At 38.2% G+C, this 21302-nt stretch overlaps 1 protein-coding gene across 4 annotated transcripts in view; it reads left to right on the top strand.

Annotated features, from left to right (window-relative positions):
- Window positions 1-21302, top strand: part of erbb4b (erb-b2 receptor tyrosine kinase 4b) — a 162220-nt gene that overhangs the window by 101561 nt on the left and 39357 nt on the right. For 3 of the 4 annotated variants that reach the window (XM_077616611.1, XM_077616613.1, XM_077616610.1), the window contains exons 4-13: window positions 2803-2934; window positions 7126-7191; window positions 10699-10817; window positions 11302-11443; window positions 13220-13333; window positions 13502-13628; window positions 13995-14068; window positions 17197-17287; window positions 18123-18322; window positions 19659-19791. In XM_077616611.1, the coding sequence (XP_077472737.1) occupies window positions 2803-2934; window positions 7126-7191; window positions 10699-10817; window positions 11302-11443; window positions 13220-13333; window positions 13502-13628; window positions 13995-14068; window positions 17197-17287; window positions 18123-18322; window positions 19659-19791 (1198 nt within the window). Of the gene's footprint in view, window positions 1-2802; window positions 2935-7125; window positions 7192-10698; window positions 10818-11301; window positions 11444-11808; window positions 11996-13219; window positions 13334-13501; window positions 13629-13994; window positions 14069-17196; window positions 17288-18122; window positions 18323-19658; window positions 19792-21302 lie in introns of those variants that run through there. The other variant, XM_077616614.1, reaches the window with a different exon arrangement.

Genomic DNA, 21302 nt, shown 5'->3' with positions numbered 1-21302 from the left:
AAAAAAAATCATGAGAGTAATTAAACTTATTTTTTTTCTTCTTTACAAAAGTGATTGAATAAATCAAACTCAAACATATAAAAAAACAGGAGTTTAAACATTCACTAACTAGGTTGTCTCAGTTCTTTAGGTGATTCTAATCACTAAGCCTCCCAAACCACCACCATTATTCTGCAATCACACCCATAAAGCAATTTGGTAATTAAAACCACGGTAGATGCAAGTAATTATTTTATTTATCCTAAGCCTATGCACGTGTTTTATATATTTTTTTCACTTCCAATAACAAGATGTCCAATTTATTTTGTCTCAATAGGGCAAAAGAAAGGCTATGATAGTTAATGAGATAATATTACGTTTTACTACAAGGTATACTTTATCATTATTCATAAAAATACTCAGGTGTATAGCCATTAATGTTATTTTATGTGATCCATGTATAATTATATTGAGATTTTTCATACCATCTTGTATTTATTGGTTGCTTTTTCCTGTGCACAGTGATTGCCATTTATTAAGGCCGAGTCCATTAATGGAGAAAATAATGTGGTATACTTATTTTTTTCTTGTTTTTTTTTATTGTTTTCCCACTTTTCCAAGTCTTTACCATCCCTGCAGATAAAAAGGAAGTTCAAAACAAAATTAATGGTACTCACATGCCTCTACTTTTTCATATCAGTGAAAGATAATCACGATTGGGATATTAATTAATGCAGTTGTCTAACACTAGAATAAACATTCCTCTGTTTCTCCTTTGCAAACCTCTGACAGTCTTCTCAATACTTAATTTATTCATTCTCACAAACTCATTAAGATGGCTTTTTTCCCTGATCATTGGTTCATTATTTGCCTACCATTTTTAATCATATTCATCCCCCAGCTGCAATAACAAAATACACCGAAAACTCACAGCAGGCGCTTGCTACCAATATAATTGCTCGCATGCATTTGTTCTGCCTCCCTGAATTTCATATTGTTTTCCTCCAGTAGCCATGCAGTTTATTGTCAATGTTTTTCTTTCCCTTTGAAGTCAAATTCACAAATGATTACAGATTTTATTTTTCACTACATGGGCTTGATTACACACCAATCAAGATAGTTTCACACAAAACAATCATTATTGTGGTATAAATGAGCAGTTAGCTTCCTTTGACCACAAATTGTACTTATACTTAATGAAAGTAAATCCTTAGTGAGTTCCACATGTTTCTGATTGGTGTAATATAAACTGATTGTGCCCATTGTTATAATTTTCATGATATTGCAATTCTGCTCATTTGATCTTTATTTGAATTATCTTAAACACTTCAAATAGGACGGCAACATTAACATTTCCATTTATTGCTAAAATTAATCAGTTTGATTAGAGTCCAACGCAATCCTTGTGAGAATATGCAGTATGGAAAATGAATGAATGGATATTAAGGGGCAATAACTTGAGTGTTTCTGTTTGTACACAATTCAATTGCATTAATTTTGTTTTTGTTAACATGTTACAAATTCGTACATTTACTCAATAATAATAATACAGTATATATTTATACAATAATGATTAATAGTAAATCAAATAACTATAATTGAGACGTGAAGTCCACATATTTCAATATCACATTTTGAGTCACGTAGGCCTCACTTGCAGTTTCAATATTAATGTTGTGGGCTATATGACCCAAACATTTGATGTTCACATTTATGGATGCCACAACTTTGTGGGGTTAAGTAAATCCTTTGTCTTTCAAGGTGCTGAAAATAGTCCAAAGGGGAATACTTGACACCATAGTTCATTCATTCATTCTTTCATCTTTTATACCGCCCATCCTCGAAAGGGTTGCCGAGGTTGCTGGGGCCTAAATCAGCTGTCTTCGAGTAAAAGGCAGACCACACCCTAGACTGGTCGCCAGTCAGTCGTAGGGTACACAGATAGACAAATGACCAACCGCACTGCCAATCATACTACCACCAGCAGGAATCGAGCCTGTGCTTGCTCGCTCAAGTCAGGCGAGTGAACCTCTACACCACGAGGTGGCCCACCGTAGTTCAATATGGCATATTTGGGTCAAAAATTTAAAATTGCTTATGATCCACATTTGTAATCTTTATTTCACCTTTGACCCGCATGAGAATTGCATCATGTGGATAAGCAGCCATGTGCAAAGACTCACTTGTATCCCCTTCAAATCAAACTATGTATGTAGATCAGGGGTGTCAAACCGGTCCTCAAAGGGCCGCAGTGGGTGCAGGTTTTCATTCCAACTCAACAAGAGGATACCTTTTGCAAATGTAATCAGTTAAAGTCAGGTGTTACTTATTTTGGAAGACAACTGATTGGTTAAAATGCCGGCACTGGATCGGTTGGAACAAAGACCAGGGCGCACTGCGGCCCTCGGCTGAATCGGTTTGATACCCATGATGTAGATGGATGGCAAGAACATGGTGCACAAGTGGTTTGCTAACCCACTGTTAAATCGTGTTCTTCTGCTTTAGGTTTCCATTTTTCCCACTTCCCAGCATCACAATATGAAAATAATTTGAAATTGAGATGAGAGCTCCTCTTAACCCACAATAATTGCTTCTCTGGTGAAGGGCTGAATTCATTTCTTTTTGTTACTCCCACCACACCTTCAACTAAATGGAGAGAGCACAAAGGTTGCACGATTGGCCATAATACCTCGTATTACATGAAGGGGGAAATGGTTTAATCACGCTTATGCAAGACACTATTGTTATAGCTGTTCTAGTAAATATCATATAATTATCATTTTTCTCATGACAGCCTTCCTTTTTTGTGTTTCATCATTACAGAGATTCTCAGTGGAGGCGTCTATGTGGACAATAACAAGTTCTTGTGTCATGCAGACACTATTCATTGGCAGGACATTGTGAAGAATTCAGGTGTTTTTCCTGTGGTGGTCCCCACCAACAGCAGTGGCACGTGTAAGTAACTATGTAGAGCAGGGGTCTCGAACTCAATTTACCTGGGGGCCGCTAGAGGCCGAGTCTGGGTGAGACTGGGCCGCATCAGGATTTCCACAAGAAAAGCACTGATAAAACTTTCCAACGTTATCAAATATCTTTATTTTTTAACAAAAAATAATGAATTAAATAAATTAACTTAAAGATGAATAAAAAATAAATCAATCAGTAATATAAAACCAAATAATACTAATGAGCATACAGTAGATATATACTGGCTGGCTAAGTAGAGAAAATGAATTATTTTTATTCCGTTTCAAATGTCTGTATTTACAGCTCTTTAACCTTTAACTTTCTGAACTTGAATGGAACATTGAACATGAAATATTCTGAACACGGCTTCTTTTGCCTACTCCTTGCTGCTAGAGACCTGGCAGCGCTTCTTCTCACATAGTCACATTTGGCTTGAGGGAGGAAGCAGTGGAGACCCTCAGTAGAGCTTGAAGATGCTCATCAGTAAGTCTGGACCTGTACTTGGACTTATTGAAGTTCAAGGTGGAGAAGAGCTTCTCACACAAGTATGTGCTCCCAAAAAGGCACATGGTCCACTTGAACCTTCGGGAAAGTTCAGGGAAGCTGGGGGTCAACTCTCTCAAAAATTGCCCAAGCTTGTCTGCTTCTCCACTCACCTCCCTGAACTTGGCTTTGAGTGCAGAGTTGCACTGCAGGTCAATGAGCTCCATTTGAAGCTCAGGAGGGGCATCTTGCACATCAAAGGAGAAGGGGTCCGCAAAAATTTGAAATGTGGCTTTGTGTGTCTTGAAGTCTGCAAATCTGTGATCAAATTCCTCCTGTAGCTTCGAAATGGCCTCAACATACTTCTCACCACTGAATGGTGTGCCTGCATCCACGAGAGCCTTGCATGCTGGGAAATGGCAAAGGTTTGTCTGAGAGAGCTGGGCTTTCCATAACACAAGTTTAGTGCAGAATGCTCTCACGTTGTCATAGGCAGCACTGACAAGTTGCCCCTGGCCTTGTAGCTTCTTGTTCAGTACATTAAGCTCATGTGTGATATCAACAAGAAAAGCCAAGTCCATGAGCCATTTGGGATCACTTAGCACAGGATCAATCAACTCACAAACGGCGTAGCTAGCTTTGACTGCTGCATTACTGTCTTTGGTAGCCTTCTTGAAGAGATTCTGTTGCCTCAGAAGACGTGTTTTAAGACTGGCAACCTGGTTGGCTCTCTCATCTCCCTGGTATTTTTCGTACTCCTCAGCATGTCTCATAGTACAATTACGTTTCAAATTGTATTCCTTGTGCACCGCAACTTTTTCAGTGTAAATGAGACACGTCGGGGTGCCCCTGTGTTCAACAAAGAAATATTGCACTCCCCACTTTTCTTGAAACTGTCTCTGCTCATCACCGACCTTTCTCTTCACGGCAGGCTTTGAAAGAGACATCTCTGGGGCTCTGTAATATGTTTTTCCACTTGGAATGAGTCTCGGGTTGATCTTTCACATTCAGTCGCGCGGGTTTGTGGCGCATGTGCACTTTCGCTCTCCGTTTCAATCGCGGAGATGGCTACAGACACTGACACAGGCTGGATCACGGATCATAGCGCCTCATTCAGTTCTATGCTGAGAGCAGCGGAGGAGTGTGCGCGCCGAGCGGAGTGATCGGCCTCACGGCTTCTCCTCCGCCCAGCTGATTGGAGGAATGAATGAGTGAGTGAGCGAGGCACTGGACAGCCCGGCCGATGTCCCGCCCTCCAGAGCCGTATACCTCACCGTGATTGGTTCATTCAGCTCCGAACCAAAGTTCCCTCTAATTTTTTGTTGGTCTGAGCAGAAAGACAACCTCCCTGAGCGCACTGAGTACCAGTGTGAGCGACATCATCGGTACTCGGATGATTCGCTTAAAGACGTTTCGCCGACGGACGTTTGACAGACGGGCAGGTCGCCGAATGGACGTTCCACCGAACGTTCATTCGGCCGAACGGAGGTTTCGCCGAAATGGGATTCGAACGCTCGCCCCGCCGGATCGTGTGTGTACAAGTTTTTCAACCTCGGCCCGCGGGCCATATACGGCCCGTTAGGATTTTTAATCCGGCCCGCCGCCGGTGTTTTCCAAATTATAGTAAAAATCAATGTTCGTCTACCATCAATGGCAGTCCGGGAATAAGCACTCTTGGGCAGGCAGATGTAGCAGAACCGAGCCGTAAAATGACAGCAATCGGGTCAAATCCATCCTAAAACAGCATTTAATGATTAAATACAAATACTGGATGATATCGCGATGGAGGCAAAAAAACGTCTATAGACGTCCATTCGCCAAACGGCTCAAAATGCTCTCAAATTCGGTCAAATCCAGCTGAAAACAGCGTTTAATGATTAAATACAAATACTAGTATTTGTATTTAATCATTAAACTAACAAATACTAGTACGACCTGTCCGTCTGTCAAACGTCCGTCGGCGAAACGTCTTTAGGCGAATCATCCGGTCACGACATCATCATTGCTCGCTATCGGCACACCAGTATCACACCTGCCACAAGCAGGTGCATGTCAATGTTCCCTCTAATTTTTCATGTAAAACATGCTGTAAAACAAGAAAAACATGAGTGGACAGAGCTACTGCCACTGGCTGCCACTTAAACGGCGCCATCATGGGGAAAGGGGTAAAAAAAAAAAAAAAAAAAAAAAAAATTATTTTTTTTTTTCGATATTTCATATTAAGACGGGGGCCGCAAATTATCGTCCCGCGGGCCGCAGTTGGCCCGCGGGCCGCAAGTTTGAGACCCCTGATGTAGAGTATATGCAAGCCAGGTACCTTTTGACTTCACAAGTGTTATTCAAGATAAATGGGAGCATTTGTAGGTGTAAAGAAAATGAAAAAAAAATCATTTTCATAGCACTTTAATTGATGACGATGGTAGACGTTTAATTTTGTGCCTTTTGAAAAACTAAGTAATCCCTCGCCATTTCACAGTTCAACTTTTGCGGCTTCACTACATCACAGATTTTTTTCTGGGGATATTTTTTTTCTTTTTAGTTTTTTAATTATTATTTTTTTTAAGTTCATAAAAATGTGATAATCTACACTGAAACTTGCATGCCTGCAACCCTTGTGAGGATAAAATCTGCCATTCCTGGAGTTTAAGCACACTTGACAATGTGACTCTTTTAAGATAACGGTAAAAGAGAGAAAAAGAGCAACAAAGAAAGAAAAGTGATGCATGTTTATTGTCCCTCACTAAGAAGTTATAGGCTCAGATAGAGCAAATCTAATGCTTTCAATGAAAACTAACCCGATTTGACTTTACAGTCCAACCGACTCCGAGGGAAAAACTATAGTAGAGAGAGAGCATTGAGACCACAAATCATAGCCTACTGCCATTTACATTTGTCTTTGTACACAGCCTTTAATGCTGTCAACCTCTTCTTAAGATCTGTCAATGTGCTGCAGGGAATTAAGATGGACTAGAGAAAAAAGCAACAGACAGGCAAAAAGAAAAGCAAAACAATGTTGGGCCTTAAGCAAAAAAAAACATAATGAGGCGATGAATAAGGAAAGGTAGATGAGAGTGAAAGAGATAAAGTGTTCTGTGGAGAGGCCACATGAGGAGGGGGGTAAAATGTTGGGAATCGAGTAAGTCTCAGCGTTAATAGCTCTCATCTGAAGAGGCTGATGGACAGAGGACACCACTCCTGCACTTGCAAAGGCTAACTTCCCTCTCACTTAATTACCAGACAGTCAATTAAGCTCTCCAAAACTACCCAAAATGGCACTGGCGTGCTCTGCTCATCAGCTCCATTTAGCAAAAAAACATGTTTTTGAGGTTTAATGATAAACTTTAAAAGAACAAAATGAAAAGATTTATAATTTGGCAAAGGCGATCGAGATAATTATAAGCTTACCAGTGTGTGAAAAACTTAGTGTGGTTGAATGGTTACTTAACTCTTTCAGTGCCACTGACAAACAATCTCCATTAATGTGCTTCTCTTTATCCTACTATTTCAATGAGTTTGTCACTAATATGTTGGACGTCTATTGTTGCCAATGGGAATTAAAGAGTTATTAATCAGATACAAGGAGTTTGGTATAATACAATAATGAAAAAAATTGAATTTTAAAATCTACTGATTTGATGATCGTAGTTAAGTTTCCCTTGACAACATCACTGATTGGTTTCATGACATTCTTCACAGGTCAGAAGTGCCATCGATCCTGTAATGGCCGTTGTTGGGGACCCAAAGATGACCAGTGTCAAAGCTGTAAGTAGTTCAATTGAAACATAAGTGTAGCCATTGTCTCTTTCAAACAACCCAATTCAAGCATTGATTTTATTGTGCTGTAAAGGCATGCAACATAGTTATTATTAGTTCCTGTTTTGAGTTTGAATGTTCTCCCTATGTTTTCTCCGGGTACTCTGGTTTAGTGACCGGACGTTTCGTCAAGAGACGTTTGGTCGAACGGACGTTTGGTCGCCGGGTTCGCTCGCTGTCAAATTATGACAGAGAGTTTACTGTTGATATTTTGATATTAGATATTTAGATATTAAACTCACTCTCTCTCTCATGATTATAATTTTGAGAGCTGGTTTCAACAGTAACAACCCGGCTACCAAACGTCCGGTCGACCAAACGTCTTTCGACGAAACGTCCGAGTACCGATAGTCTCTAGCACCCCCATGATCCTTGTGAGGTTAAGCGGTACAGATCATGAATGATGCTTTGAAAATTAAAAAGGGAGAATTGAACGTTGGTTTGTTGGGGCATTTTGGGCTTCCTCGCTTGCATGACTCTTGCTGATCCATTAATCAATAGTTTGTTTAGCTACCATTCGCTATCTGTAACACTCACACCCCAAAAATTGAGATTATCATGGAGTGTAACCACCAGCCTGCTGCTGTCTCCTCTTAACGCTGTATTCTATTAACATCTCATTCAATCACTCACTTCCTGTGTGAATGCAGTTTTGTGGGTACAAAACTTCATGATATTATTTTCCATGTGTGATTACCAGTTCCTGACTATAACTTTGTTGATTAGGACAGCAGTCTTGGTTTATTAATATACTACTAGATTGAGCCACAATTTTATCATTTCATCTTTGATGCAGGAAATTACTTCCCAAACTTTACAAAAGATTTATTCATTGTTGACTAAATTGTTCTACATTTCAGCAAACTTCTAATTTATTGCGTATGCCCGTCATGAGTTTGACCAATAAATTTGCTGCCTGATGGAAAAAAAAATACTGATTCTGCCACTAAGAACAGAAAAGTTTAAAACAAAAAATATTTACTGAATTTACAAAACAACCAGTCATCCTCTAACCAGCTTTTCTCTCAATGTATCTGCTAACATGTTCCATTTTTCTATTCTCGCCAGAGGTTCTAAGCATTAAATTACAATTTAATAAATGAATTTGGTGTTTACTAGGCAGAAATGTTTTGAAATATGTAACCAACAACATAAATAATGTACTGTGCTCATTCCAAAGGGCCCCATGCCTACCTTTGCCTAAAGCCACACATTTCTTAAACTATCAGTAGTTTAACTCCCCCTCGACTCTGCTCAGACCATCTATATCTGGCTTCTGACTTGGTTACATCTCAATTTAGTTTTACTCTGGTCACGATCCGATTACAATCATGAAGAGTGAAATAAACACTTTGCAACATGGTACAGATGAGCCACTGATAAGTGACAAGGTGCTGTCCATCTGGTTTCCCATTATCACGCCTTTTATTCCACACACGTGTCTTCAATCTGCTGTTCATGTGACTATTCATCCTTGATTGCCTTACTCATAACCTTTTCAGTCTGTTTTGGCTTACTGCCCAAAAAAATAAAAATGATAAGTAGAGACCTTGCATGAAAGAAAGCTACTTCAAAGATGAGTTCTGTGACATTTTCATGAATAATTATATAAACGTCTCAAAATCAACAACAAAGAGAATCTCATTCACTCAGCAATAGAAAAATGAAACTTATTCAACCCAATGAATAACTCCAAAAGTTGAAACACTTCATATGGAAATGCAGCACATCGAGTGGTGATTTCATGATTTTGGCAAAATCAACAGATCTGACTAACCGGCTGCACTTTAGTTTAAAAAATAAATAAATAAATAAACAACTTTACTGAAAGCCCAACTAGTAAATAGTGTTTCACTTCCTTTATATTTTCAATTCATTTTGTGATGCCTATGGCTGTTTGAAAAATGGAAGTGACTGATCATGTTAGCTCAAGTCTGTTAAATTGAAGCTTCCGGGCATGCTTTAGAGATAATCTGCTGTCTCTTTTTAAAAATGTATATTATTGTACATGTAAGAGTATCTTTTTTTATTTTAAAAGGAAATATTAACGCAATTGTGGTTTATAAAATAAAGCCATTTTTTGCACACACAAAATGACAAGCTGCAGTTTTGTTTTTGTTTTTTAGACATTGTAAAGTGCATTTTCTATGTCTTTCAGGCAGACCTGTATCCATTACGGTGATGATATTTCATCACTTTGTGAGGACGTGTGAAAGCTCCTTTTCAGAATATTGCTGCTCATCCACAAAGAAAAATGCTCATAAGCAAAGCTTTCTGATTTTCCAATTTTCAACTATTCTCATTTTAATGTACTGTACTCAAAATAACTCAAATGTCTCACAAAAGCGAGTGCACATTTTACATAAATATTTAATATAATATAATTCGAGTGTAACACAAAATAAAACAAGATAACAAATAAGACATTTTGCTCAAAATATGAAGTATTCCGTAATTTCTCAATTTCTCTCTCAAATAAAAAACATGCCCATTAATGTGTACCCACTGGCAACTACCATAAAATGGATATGTGCACTTAAGTGAAGATATTCCAAATTGGGCCCAATTATCTATTTCCCCCTGGTGTCTTACCAACTCATGGCAAAAAAATAAATTACTTAATTAAATAAATAAATAAACTCTGAGGATAGGAAAGGGGTTGTTACTCTATGTAGATAAAGACACCCAGTATATTAGCCTGAACCATTGGGTTGAAGCACTGTAGTCATCTTAGAATAGATTGTACTCATTTCTGCACTGTGTCACTTCAACATTAATTCCTCTGAACTGGTTGTCCGCCAATCAAGTCAGGAGTAGACAAACAACACAATCACAATCTTTAAAAATAAAGGATAACATATTTCTCAAATTTGAAGGGGTGTACTCCTTTTGTGAAGTACTTCATTCTCTGGCAGCCCAGCAGATGAGTGGTTAGCGCATCAACCTCACAGTTCTTAGGTCCAGGGTTCGATCCCAGGTTGGTCCTCCTGCATAGAGTTTTCACGTTCTACCTGGGATTGTATAGGTTTTTATGGGTACTCCGGTTTCCTCCTACATTCCAAAAACATGCCGGGTAGGCTAGTTGAACACTCTAAATTGCTCCTATTGTGGCCGTGAATGGTTACCGTCTCCTCGTGCCCTGCGATTGGCTGGCCACCAATTGAGGGTGTCTCCCTTCCTGGTGCCTGAAGTCAGCTGGGATAGGCTCCAGCAACCCCCATGACCTTCAAGAGGACATGCAGTTCAGATAATTAATGAATGAATGAACTTTATTCTCTAATTTGGAAATTCTACACTATCATCCTTGTTAAATGTAAAGCATGAAAATCCACTTACAGCCTCAAGTCATTCATCAGAAGTGGCTGAGTACATTTGGAGCCACCCTAGCTTTCTGTCTTCAGAGTGCTGTTTAGAGGTTTCTGTTTAATTGCTATATTGTTTTTGTAACTTCCACAGTAACTAAGACGGTGTGTGCTGAACAGTGTGACGGTCGCTGTTTTGGGCCCTATGTGAGTGACTGCTGCCATCGTGAGTGTGCGGGTGGTTGCTTTGGTCCAAAGGACACTGACTGCTTTGTGAGTTAAATTACACACGCACACACACAACACAATATATTCAGTTCAGTCAGGACAAACATACTACTTGTTTTATTAAATGTTCTGGTCTTTGTCCACAACAATATTAACCCTGGATCGTAATCATTCTTTAACACACCCAACAGAACATTGGCTCTAATGTGTAGTATTTAGCTATAAAGCTGTTTGATAAGGAAAAAAAATCTATCACAATGTAAGGTGTTTTATATCCCGATATCGATATGATAGGACAATGCATTTTTAGCAGTTACCTTTATTTTGGATTGAGATCAAATTGACCACACATTTTAAATGTATCAAGCCTGTAATTTAAAGACATGTTTATCTACTCTTACTTTTGAATAGAATGGGTTATATGTGTTGCTATTTTGTATTAATCACGTACGGTTGACAGGAGATGCCAATTGGCTGTTTTTTGACCAGTTGCACCAGTTATAAATGTCCATTTTCTTTTTATTTACAGGCATGTACAAACTTCAATGACAGTGGAGCATGCGTGACGCAATGTCCCCAGCATTTTTTGTACAATCCCACCACCTTCCAAGTGGAACACAACCCAAGGGCAAAATACACTTATGGAGCGTTCTGTGTGAAGAAGTGTCCACGTAAGTTTCTAAATTGGACTCGAACTTAAATTTTGTGGTCTTTTTGTTGTTATCTGGCTAACATGGACATTGCAAAGGAATCTGATTATAAAAGTAGTTTCCTGGAATAGGGATGGAAAACTGATATCCACCTTCATTAAAATAACATCAGCAAAGCATTTGCACGTTAAGTCTTTCTGTCAGGAGCAGCTTGTTTGTCCCTCCTGGCTTGCCATTGGGTTCGAGCAGCTGCGAGTGATTCATGATTACTTCCTGATGTGTACATTTAAACACCACGGAAGTGGTAGTCATTGTCGGATCGTCCTGCATGATACTGCATACATCGCTGCAAAGGTAGTGTTCTCCATGCTCCGGTTTTATTTCGTTTTGGGATGTACAAGTCCTTGTTATTTTGTAAGGCGTTTTGAGTCATTAAAGTTATTATCATGAGCACAGTTGGTCTCGTCCCCTCCTGCTTCCCCGCTACTGGGTCCAAATCCCTCCGATCGCGCGCCACGACGCCTCGGTGCGATCGTAACACTTCCAATGCCATTGATGATGATAGACGTGGAAGCATATGTTTCTTTTCATCTTTCCACTCGCTTTAAATTAGTTTGTCGCTATTATTTTTGGGTGAGTGGTTAGGACAGTTCTAGAATTGAGGGTACTAATTCCGGGCTTCTGCCTTCCTTTGAAGCATTTGTATGTTCTCCCACTGCTTCTACGGGTTTTCTCCCAGTACATCAGTTTTCCATCCCAAAACATGTATGGTAGGTTGATTGAACACCCTAGGTGTGAGTGTGTGCTTGAATAGTTGTTGCCTCCTTGTGTCCTGCAATTGGCAGGAAACCAAAAAAGGATGACCAATCATACCACCTTGATGAGAATTAGCTGCATGGAAGATGAATATATGAAGTCATAGACATTAATCGATTTGAACTAGAAGCGTTGGCAGTGAATGAACATTCGTTTTTTTACTGTTAGCCCCCTAGTTAAAATGAATTGGATGTCTACCACTAACAACGGCAGCCAATGAGCTAAATCATAAATCACCCACTGTATTCAAAAATAATCATGTCACCATGTTTCTTCACTATAGGGCTTTTCTACTTTTTTTTTGAACGGAGATTCAGGTTTCCTACTAACAAATTTATTCTTGGCACTTTGAAAGTGCTGTTCCGAGGTCACGAGCAAGTTTCACATAAAGGTGTGATGCCAAACTGAATCAATGCTTTACACTTCAATCCTTCAGGGATTTGCGATCACGCTGAATGAGGAAAGAACAACCGTCTCCATCTACAAAACAGTCAGCACCCTGGAAACACAAAGCTAGTCAGGATTTAATGATCTTCATAATGCTGAAGAACTGGCATTAAATACAAACCACATTCTTCTTTGCTGATAAAATGAAGTATCAGATAAGGAATTCAAGAACTTTTTACTACTTACTGTAAGACGAGAAACTATGGTTTAAATTGCCTCTCCAAAGACAGAATTGGACTAACCACTTGAGGGCCATTTGTCCATTATTGGTGAATCTCCACTGAGAGCCTCCTTATTTCTATGGCCAAAGTAAGAGGACTTAAATAAGGTGGGTTAGGTTGGGGGTGAAGAACTATGTTCCTTTTCAAAGGAGAATACTACAAAAATGATGGCACACTTATTCTGAAATCTAGTGCTTTCTTACTATGTGAGTCAGTATAAAGTGTCTTTTTGCCCTTTGTGTGAATTTCTCCACCTTTAATACAAACAGCCACAATCTGTAGTTGACATTTACAACGAAATATTTTTTTTCAGATAACTTTGTGGTGGACCAGAGCTCCTGTGTGAGAGCGTGCCCCAGTAATAAGATGGAAGTGGAGGAGAATCACATCAAGATGTGCATTCCTTGTACAGACATCTGCCCAAAAGGTGAGGTTTTTAGAAAAGCTATGACAATAAGGAGTGGGATTCTTTTTAAAAGGGTTTTTGTGACATTTTGTTCAAGAAAAAAAAAGTGTAATAATAACACTCCCTTAGCATGACATTTCTTTGGGTAGCTAAATTAATGCTTTTTTGCCAACCTTTTGTTTGTTGCAGCATGTGATGGCATTGGTACTGCCAGTCTACAGGCAGACCAGACAGTGGACTCCAGCAATATTGACAAGTTTGTTAATTGCACCAAAATTAATGGCAATTTGGTTTTTCTCATCACTGGAATCAAAGGGTGCGACATCATTGTAGCTTACTTTCTTGTTTTTTAAATTGCATGTAAAAATGAATTACTATTATTATAATTACTTTTATCTGGCCTTTAAAAACTGTGATTCAACTTTCATGGCATCTCCACGTGAAGTGGAACTTTTGATTTTAACTTTTATGTTTGTGTTCCCATGTCTTTTAACTTGATTATTCTGTTATACCAAACACGTTGATTTATTGACTGATTGTATGAATTGCCACTGTATTGCTTACATTTCCACACATTATGCTTCCATTAACTTCCATGTATTGCTATATCTTTAAAATGATATTAATGATAATAATCAATTGTTAATTAATATTTCTGTTTGTGTCCTGTTATCATTTACAGGGATGTTTATCATAACATCGAAGCATTGGACCCAGAAAAACTCAATGTATTCCGAACTGTTAGGGAAATTACAGGTACGTTTTGTACATATAACATATTCACGATGCCTTTAACTCATTCACTACTACTCAATGTCATAGACATCAAATCAATTTCAATCGCAATGGTTAGCTTTGAATGATCTTTATTCACTGCAATTAATGGCAATAGACCTCCAATCCAATTTGATTTGGGGATCGGTAGTGATCGAATGATTGTTGCCAGCCCTACCGGTCAAAATGGATTAGATGGCTATTGGCGTCAATGGGAGCCAATGATCATAGACAACATATATGATTTATTTGTTATTTACCAAAACAAGCCCAAACTTATCATAATATTATATTTAATTCTGGATTTGACCTGCGATCGTATTTCTACACCACAAAGTGCACTTAGGCTCATCTGCTAATTTGCAAGCAACGACAACAACTTGGAAAAGGCATTATTAAGGCCCACAATGAGCACACCCTTTTTCTGGTGCATATAAAGTGCATTTTGCTATGTATGTTTAGTTAAGTCTCGTTCCCACCCACCCCTCTGGAGACGGTCCACAATGAGGACAGACATAGAGGCATAAGATGAATATCAGATGAGTCTTTCAATCTCCTCCATCTTTGCTGCCAGTCCCTTGAGATGGGCTTTAAGTTTACAATTCTCAGTTTTCTCTTCATGCATCACAAAAAAACATGTGGTGTGCATCATTAATCCTTCAGTAACTCCTGACTCTTTTCTTCCTCTGAGCTGTGTACAATCACCATTGCTTTATCTCCTTATACTAAAAGAAAAATACAGTTTCCGTTGTAATATACTCATCCATTTAGAATGTGACAAGTAGCAAGTCTTCCTTTAATGTATGCAGTGGCGTGAAAAAGTAAGCCTCTTTTGTCCAATTATTATTCTTTATCATTTTAAACAAGTAGTGTGTGTAGTTGCTTTGTTATATGGAGATTATCCCATTATCCAAAATGTTTACTTCTCCAATTGTGTCGTCAGATTTAGTATAATACATTCTGATTCAGAATGGGGTGTAACAAACTTTCTTTCTTCTTTCTTTTATTATGAGGTAGAGTAGCCAACCATGATTTTCTAGGAGAGTCTTTCTTTGCTCAGCTTGTCATCTCCCTGAGCTGTCACGACTACAAGACATTTGACGGAGGCAGCCAACCTGCCTCCGTGACCCTGAGGTCAAGAGTGTTTTCCCTCTTGCTTTTAAATGAGCCCATCCTACACATAGCCCACTTGTCTCTGCTTTTCCAATTACTCCCCCGTCCCCTCTTTTATTGTCTCCTCAAAACATTTCTTGTTGAGTGGGCAATCAAATCCAAATGATGTGTCTTATACTTGGGTATCTCGGTGTTGTAGCTTGGGCTGTAATTACCACAACTTGAAGCTGCTTAACAATTGCTTGTGAGCACAGACCCTTTCTTCTTAAGTGGCTACATGCTGTAATTTGCTTGATACATGAGTATGCTCTCACAAGAATGTGTTGAAGTCCACGATCTTTTGACTTTTACATGAAACAATGAGAACAGCACGGAACAGCATAAGACAGCATGCTACTAAAAGGGCAAATAACTAGCATTGGGTTGATGCATATGAAACATAGTGAAACTTCGATGATGTATGTACAGAAAATTCTCGCTTCTTCTAATTGATTACTTTTTTAATGAATAGTTTCATTTTGATTAATTATCTGCGTAGTAATGCATGTGTTCCTACGTGTACAGTAAAATGTTCGTGACCGGACGTTTGGTCGCCCGGGTGAATATAATTTTGAGAGCTGGTTTCAACAGTAGATATTTAGATATTAAACTCTCTCTCTCTCATGAATATAATTTTGAGAGCTGGTTTCAATAGTAAACTCTATGTCATGTTGTCAAACGTCCGGGCGACCAAACGTCCGGGCGACCAAACGTCCGGGCGACCAAACGTCCGAGTACCAAAATGTTAATGTATACAACATAACAACGGCCCACTGTTCAAACAGCTTTAATCTTTATTTTTTTCCAAAAAATGGTTTGTAATGGGACGCCCAATCTTTTATGAATGGGAGGACTGACAAGGATCATTTCCTGCCAGCTCTCCCAAGCAAAACATATTGGACTTTGTCTGTATTTCTCCAATGGCATTAAAACATGATGATTGAATGCCAGCCATACCAGTTTAAAAAAAAGTTAACATGAGTGTTTTCTCAAAAACATTTCTGTAGTAAAGGGAGTAGTTGCCCATGTGGACTTCATTTTAATAACAGATAATTAACTTAAATTTCATCATGATTGGCTTGTTGATAATCCAGTCCCAGCCCAACTACAACCTCATATTTACCAGACTTTTGTCTTTTCACATTTCATCATCAAACACTCTCAATATGTCTTTGACTCCACTCTAACGTTATAGAGATCGGTATAAACAAAACAATGTCTGCAAACTGAAAAACACACTGTTGAAGGTTATTGCTGTCTTGCCTACAAAAGAAAGTTCCCTGTTTACTTCATCTGCTCTTGCCTTTCAACAAAACCTTGAGTAAAAATTATGCTTCTTGCAGGAGCAACATATGCAATTTTACATAATGGAGTCTGATTGTTCATTGATTAACAAATACTATGCTACCCATACACCCACAATGATTTTTCTCACTGTCTCCATCACGTCTTCTCTATGATGCAAGTGTTTGTCAATAAGGCAACATAGTGTTGTTTTTATCTCCAAGAAACACATATTTTAATTCATTCCATCTCCAATCCATTATTTCACCTGATTTTTTTTTTCTCACTCCCCCATTCACTTATTTTTGTTTGTCCTCTGATATAGGCTAGAGGAGTATACCTCCTACTGGTCTCTACTGAATATTTCATGTTTTTTAATCCATTATTGAAAATCCTAAATGAGCCACGTCCACCCTTTCAGCTCATCTTTTTAAATGATTCAACACAGATGTAGATTGCTTAAAGGAAATGCAAAAATATTGATATATGAGACTTGACGAGACGTACACACACAGCTGCCATCAAATTCTAGCCTAGAGGAGTGTGGTTACTCGATCCTGGAATACTGCGACTCCTCTAGGGAGGTCAACTCACATATTTGTGTTATTTTTGTGTTTTTTTCTGTCAGTAACTTTGTCTCATTATAATGTGTGTCTGTTTGTGTCCCTTTTTAGGCTTTCTGAACATCCAGTCTTGGCCCGACAACATAACAGACTTGAGTGTTTTCAGCAACTTAGTAACAATCGGGGGAAGAGCCCTTTACAGGTATACAATACTATGTAAACATGGATGTCAAATGTTTAGTATTTAACAAATTCTTCCTTTATTTTTTAATTTTAAATGCTTTAACCCTTAATTGTGAACTCATTTAGCTAATTGGCTGCCATTGTTGGCTCTACATGTACCATCCATTTTGGACTGGGAGGACTTCCAGAAATCTCAGTTAAAATAGATTGAACTTTGGCACTGTCCGTGGTGCTGAAACATGACAGCAATACCTCACAGTCAGGAATTGGTCTTTTTGTGTTGTCCTTGGCAGGCAAAGAGTTAAACTCTATGAATTAAAAAAAAACATTAATTTCAGAGTTTTATTTTGAGTGCTATTGAGAGCCATAATCAAGTTTTTATTCATTCACATTTAATTAATTATCTCTGCTAGTAGTATCTGCTGATGCCGAGCCTTCTTGCATTGAGCTTTTTTTCATGATTCATTTATTTTTAATATATTTACTATTTTTCTTGGTGAAATAGTTTCAATTTGAAATATATTTAATTATTTAATATATATTAATATATATAATAAATAAAGTATGTGTATATATATCTTTATAAATTGAATGTCAATGTTGTAAAACCGAAAATATCCAGAAATGTTGATGTTGTGTATTGAATACAACAATGATCATAATACATGCTGTGCTATATTGACTTCATTCAGCTAAAAAGATCCTGATTTAATCAATTGCCAAAACATAGCTGCACGATCTTGAGTAAAGGCAAACGTCAAAATATATTTTGTATTTCATTTCAATTCATGTGATACCTTGTCAACTTTTTCTTCTTGTTTCCTTTTGTCAATCCTCAAACTCTGCCATCTCAGTGGAATCTCCCTGCTGGTGTTAAAGCAACATGGCATCTTATCACTTCAACTTCAGTCACTCCGTGAGATCAGTGCGGGGAACGTCCACATTGCAGAGAATACTCAGCTGTGCTACTACAACACAGTAAACTGGACCCGACTGTTCCGTGCTGCCAATCAGAAAGTGTTGATCAGTGACAACAGGAGGCCACAGGACTGTTGTAAGTTCATAACAAATATATGTAGAATCAAAGGCCGATCAATTTTGAACATGTTAGTGACAAAAGTCCCGGAAATACGAAAAGCTAAACGTTGTTGACCACATTTTAAAAGACTTGTCACTATAACATCATTGTTATTTTGGCCAACAAAAAAACACCTGCTCATAATTGTTGCGATGTAGCGTTATTCACAAGGTTTTAAGCATCCTCTGGTTGGTACACCCTGCTAAAAAAACAGTCTATTTTTTAATGTGTCAATTTTAGACCTACAATGAAGTTATCTATTTTGTTAAGCCAACAAAAACAAAAAACAACCTGGATTATTTGGGTGCATTCTTGTTCAGGAATTTCTATATGATCATGATGTTGTTTAAAGGAACCTCTTTTTCACTGTCTCCCTTTTTCTTGTCTATTTTGAGAAGACAGCCTTTCCTTTCATTGCAATGCTAGTCTGTGCCTTTTACTTGAAATAAACTTTCTCCCAGCATTTGTTTTTATGAAAATAACACCTAAAGTCAATATCAAGTCATAAATCTAATCTGATGTTTTTTCTTTTTTTAAATCTGAACCGCAGAACTTGTTCGCAGCAGTCATTCACAATGCTGCTCTTTTACTGTAATTTCCAAAGATCTAAAAATACTTATATCATTGTCTGCTATTGACAAAAATAGATGTCCAATTCATTTTGAATGGTACGACTGGCTGTGAATGCTCACAATCATTCAAGCAATCTGTTTAAAATATGCCACATTTTTATTTTTTAGTTTTGCATCACTTCTAGAGATTTTGCATTTTGGCCATGCTATAGAGAAATTACCCTTTCAGCTCAAACCCATCCACTTCTGTTTACCAAACGCATAAAAAAAACTTCAACTGTTTTGATCTTCAAAGCAAATGTTTAAAGATAAATCAAATCAATCATGATACAAGCTCTGTCTAGTGTTCTGCTATTTTCAACCGAGATGTATTTATTTATTGGTGGGGGGGTGAAACATTGACATTGGGATCCTATACTTTTCCACATAAGCCAGCATGGTGTATGACAGTTTAGCACGTCTGACCCCAAGTTAAGAAATAGAAACTTCAAATTTGGGCTCTGGTGTTCCTGTTTGGAGTCCATGTGTTGTACCTGTGCCTGCATGTGTATGAGATGTATTTTAGGTTGATTTTACACTAAGTATAAGCAGTCCAATGATTAGATTCTATTTTCACCTAATGATTACCCAGGCATGGTATCACTCATTTCAGAAGTTCATCCACTTTCTAAACTGTTAATGTAATACAGATCTATTCCACTATACTATTTTGATAAAACTTGTGTTTTTGTCTTGAACAGTCAAAGATCACATGGTTTGTGATCCATTGTGTTCCGATTCTGGATGTTGGGGTCCCGGCCCAGATCAGTGTCTCTCCTGCAGGGACTTCAGTAGGGGACCAAGTTGTGTGGAAAACTGCAACCTGTATGAAGGGTAAGTGATTCATGACAATATATTGTGCTCTTGATGTAACTGCAATTAACTGCAATCCATTAAAAAATGACATATCCTTACATAGTCAAATAAATACACAAAAAATACAAAGGCCGGTGGGGAAAGAAGCACATCAATTAAACAAAATAAAGTGTAAAATAAATAACTAAGCTTCTCTTCTGTCCGTTTCCTCATCCTCATTTTATAAACCCCAAAAAAGCAAAAATGTGACCAAAAGATAGTTGTTGTGCTGCTTAAAATGCAATAAATATTCTTCTTCTACGGCTTGGAAAAGCACGTCGAGGTCTAATTTATGTACACAATAATACACATTTAGCTATGTACACTAAGTACTAGGTGGCGGCCATCTTGTTATTTCTGCTGTGGCAAAAATAGCGACGTGATATTGTTTGCAAAACAGAGTGAATGATCCTATGCTAAACATTATGGGCTGAGATATGTACATCACCACTAAAAGTAGAATAACAAATGTTTCACCCCATGTACAAAATAAACTAATGGTGTTTAGCCAGGCTAAGCAAATCCTCTCGCAGACATCGATACGCACCTCAAAATTTAACAACTCGATAAAGCATTGCTCCAGCACTCCTCTTCCCTCCATATGAAAATGAAAGCCCAACAGTAAAAAAAATAGATATAGTCACATATCACAGTGATGCTGTAATAACACAGAGGCATAATAATAGCATGATCTGGGAATGTAGCTTAGAAAAACTCATACACAATGCAGTACTTTTAGGTACAGCTGCAGATAGAGAAAATGTTTAAATTCTGTCCAACCCCTAATAATAGAATATTACTGTTGTAAATTCAGATTTCAGGCAGGAGGTCTGCAGTTCATGAAACAGAATTAGGGCATAACATGTCTTTCAGTTTCAGCTTTTAACTCCACCGATATCCTGAAGTCCTAAAGTTTAATTATTTATAGTTAATAACTCGGGTAGTTCAAAAGAACAATTTTAAGGGTGAAGGTAAGTCACTTTGTAGAGCAGCCTTGAAGAGTGTCATCAGGGGGTTCCTTGACTTTGAACATTTATCTTGATGTTCTCCACCTCAAACCCAACACAGCATGTCGCCCCCATCAAGTCAACTAATAACTCACAAAATAAATGAACTTAAAGAATGACTATTAAAGGGATGCATTTGAAGTGCCAATTTACTGAAGTCTTGAAGAGAAGAAGGAGCACCAGAGATATGGATAGGGCAGGGGGGTTAGGCGTGTCACTGCGTGTCACAGTCACTGCTTGCGCACGGGGCCACGCCGTGCCTACCTGTCCCAAAATTCATCGGCACCTTCTAGCACGCTACTTCATTGATGCACCCCACTTAAATCCCTCACTCTTTAACCTCCCAACACACTTGCTTTCTGTGGACTTTTAATAGTAGGTGTTAACCACACGTCTTTGGATTGAATTAGGAATTAGTTAACCATATTTGTATCAAAATATAATAAAAAGAGACGCATCAATAAACACATGGGAATAAGCTAG

The sequence above is a fragment of the Stigmatopora argus genome, chromosome 13 (assembly GCF_051989625.1).
Source record: "Stigmatopora argus isolate UIUO_Sarg chromosome 13, RoL_Sarg_1.0, whole genome shotgun sequence".
Taxonomy (NCBI): Eukaryota; Metazoa; Chordata; class Actinopteri; order Syngnathiformes; family Syngnathidae; genus Stigmatopora; species Stigmatopora argus.
This window is presented reverse-complemented; position numbering and strand designations above follow the sequence as displayed.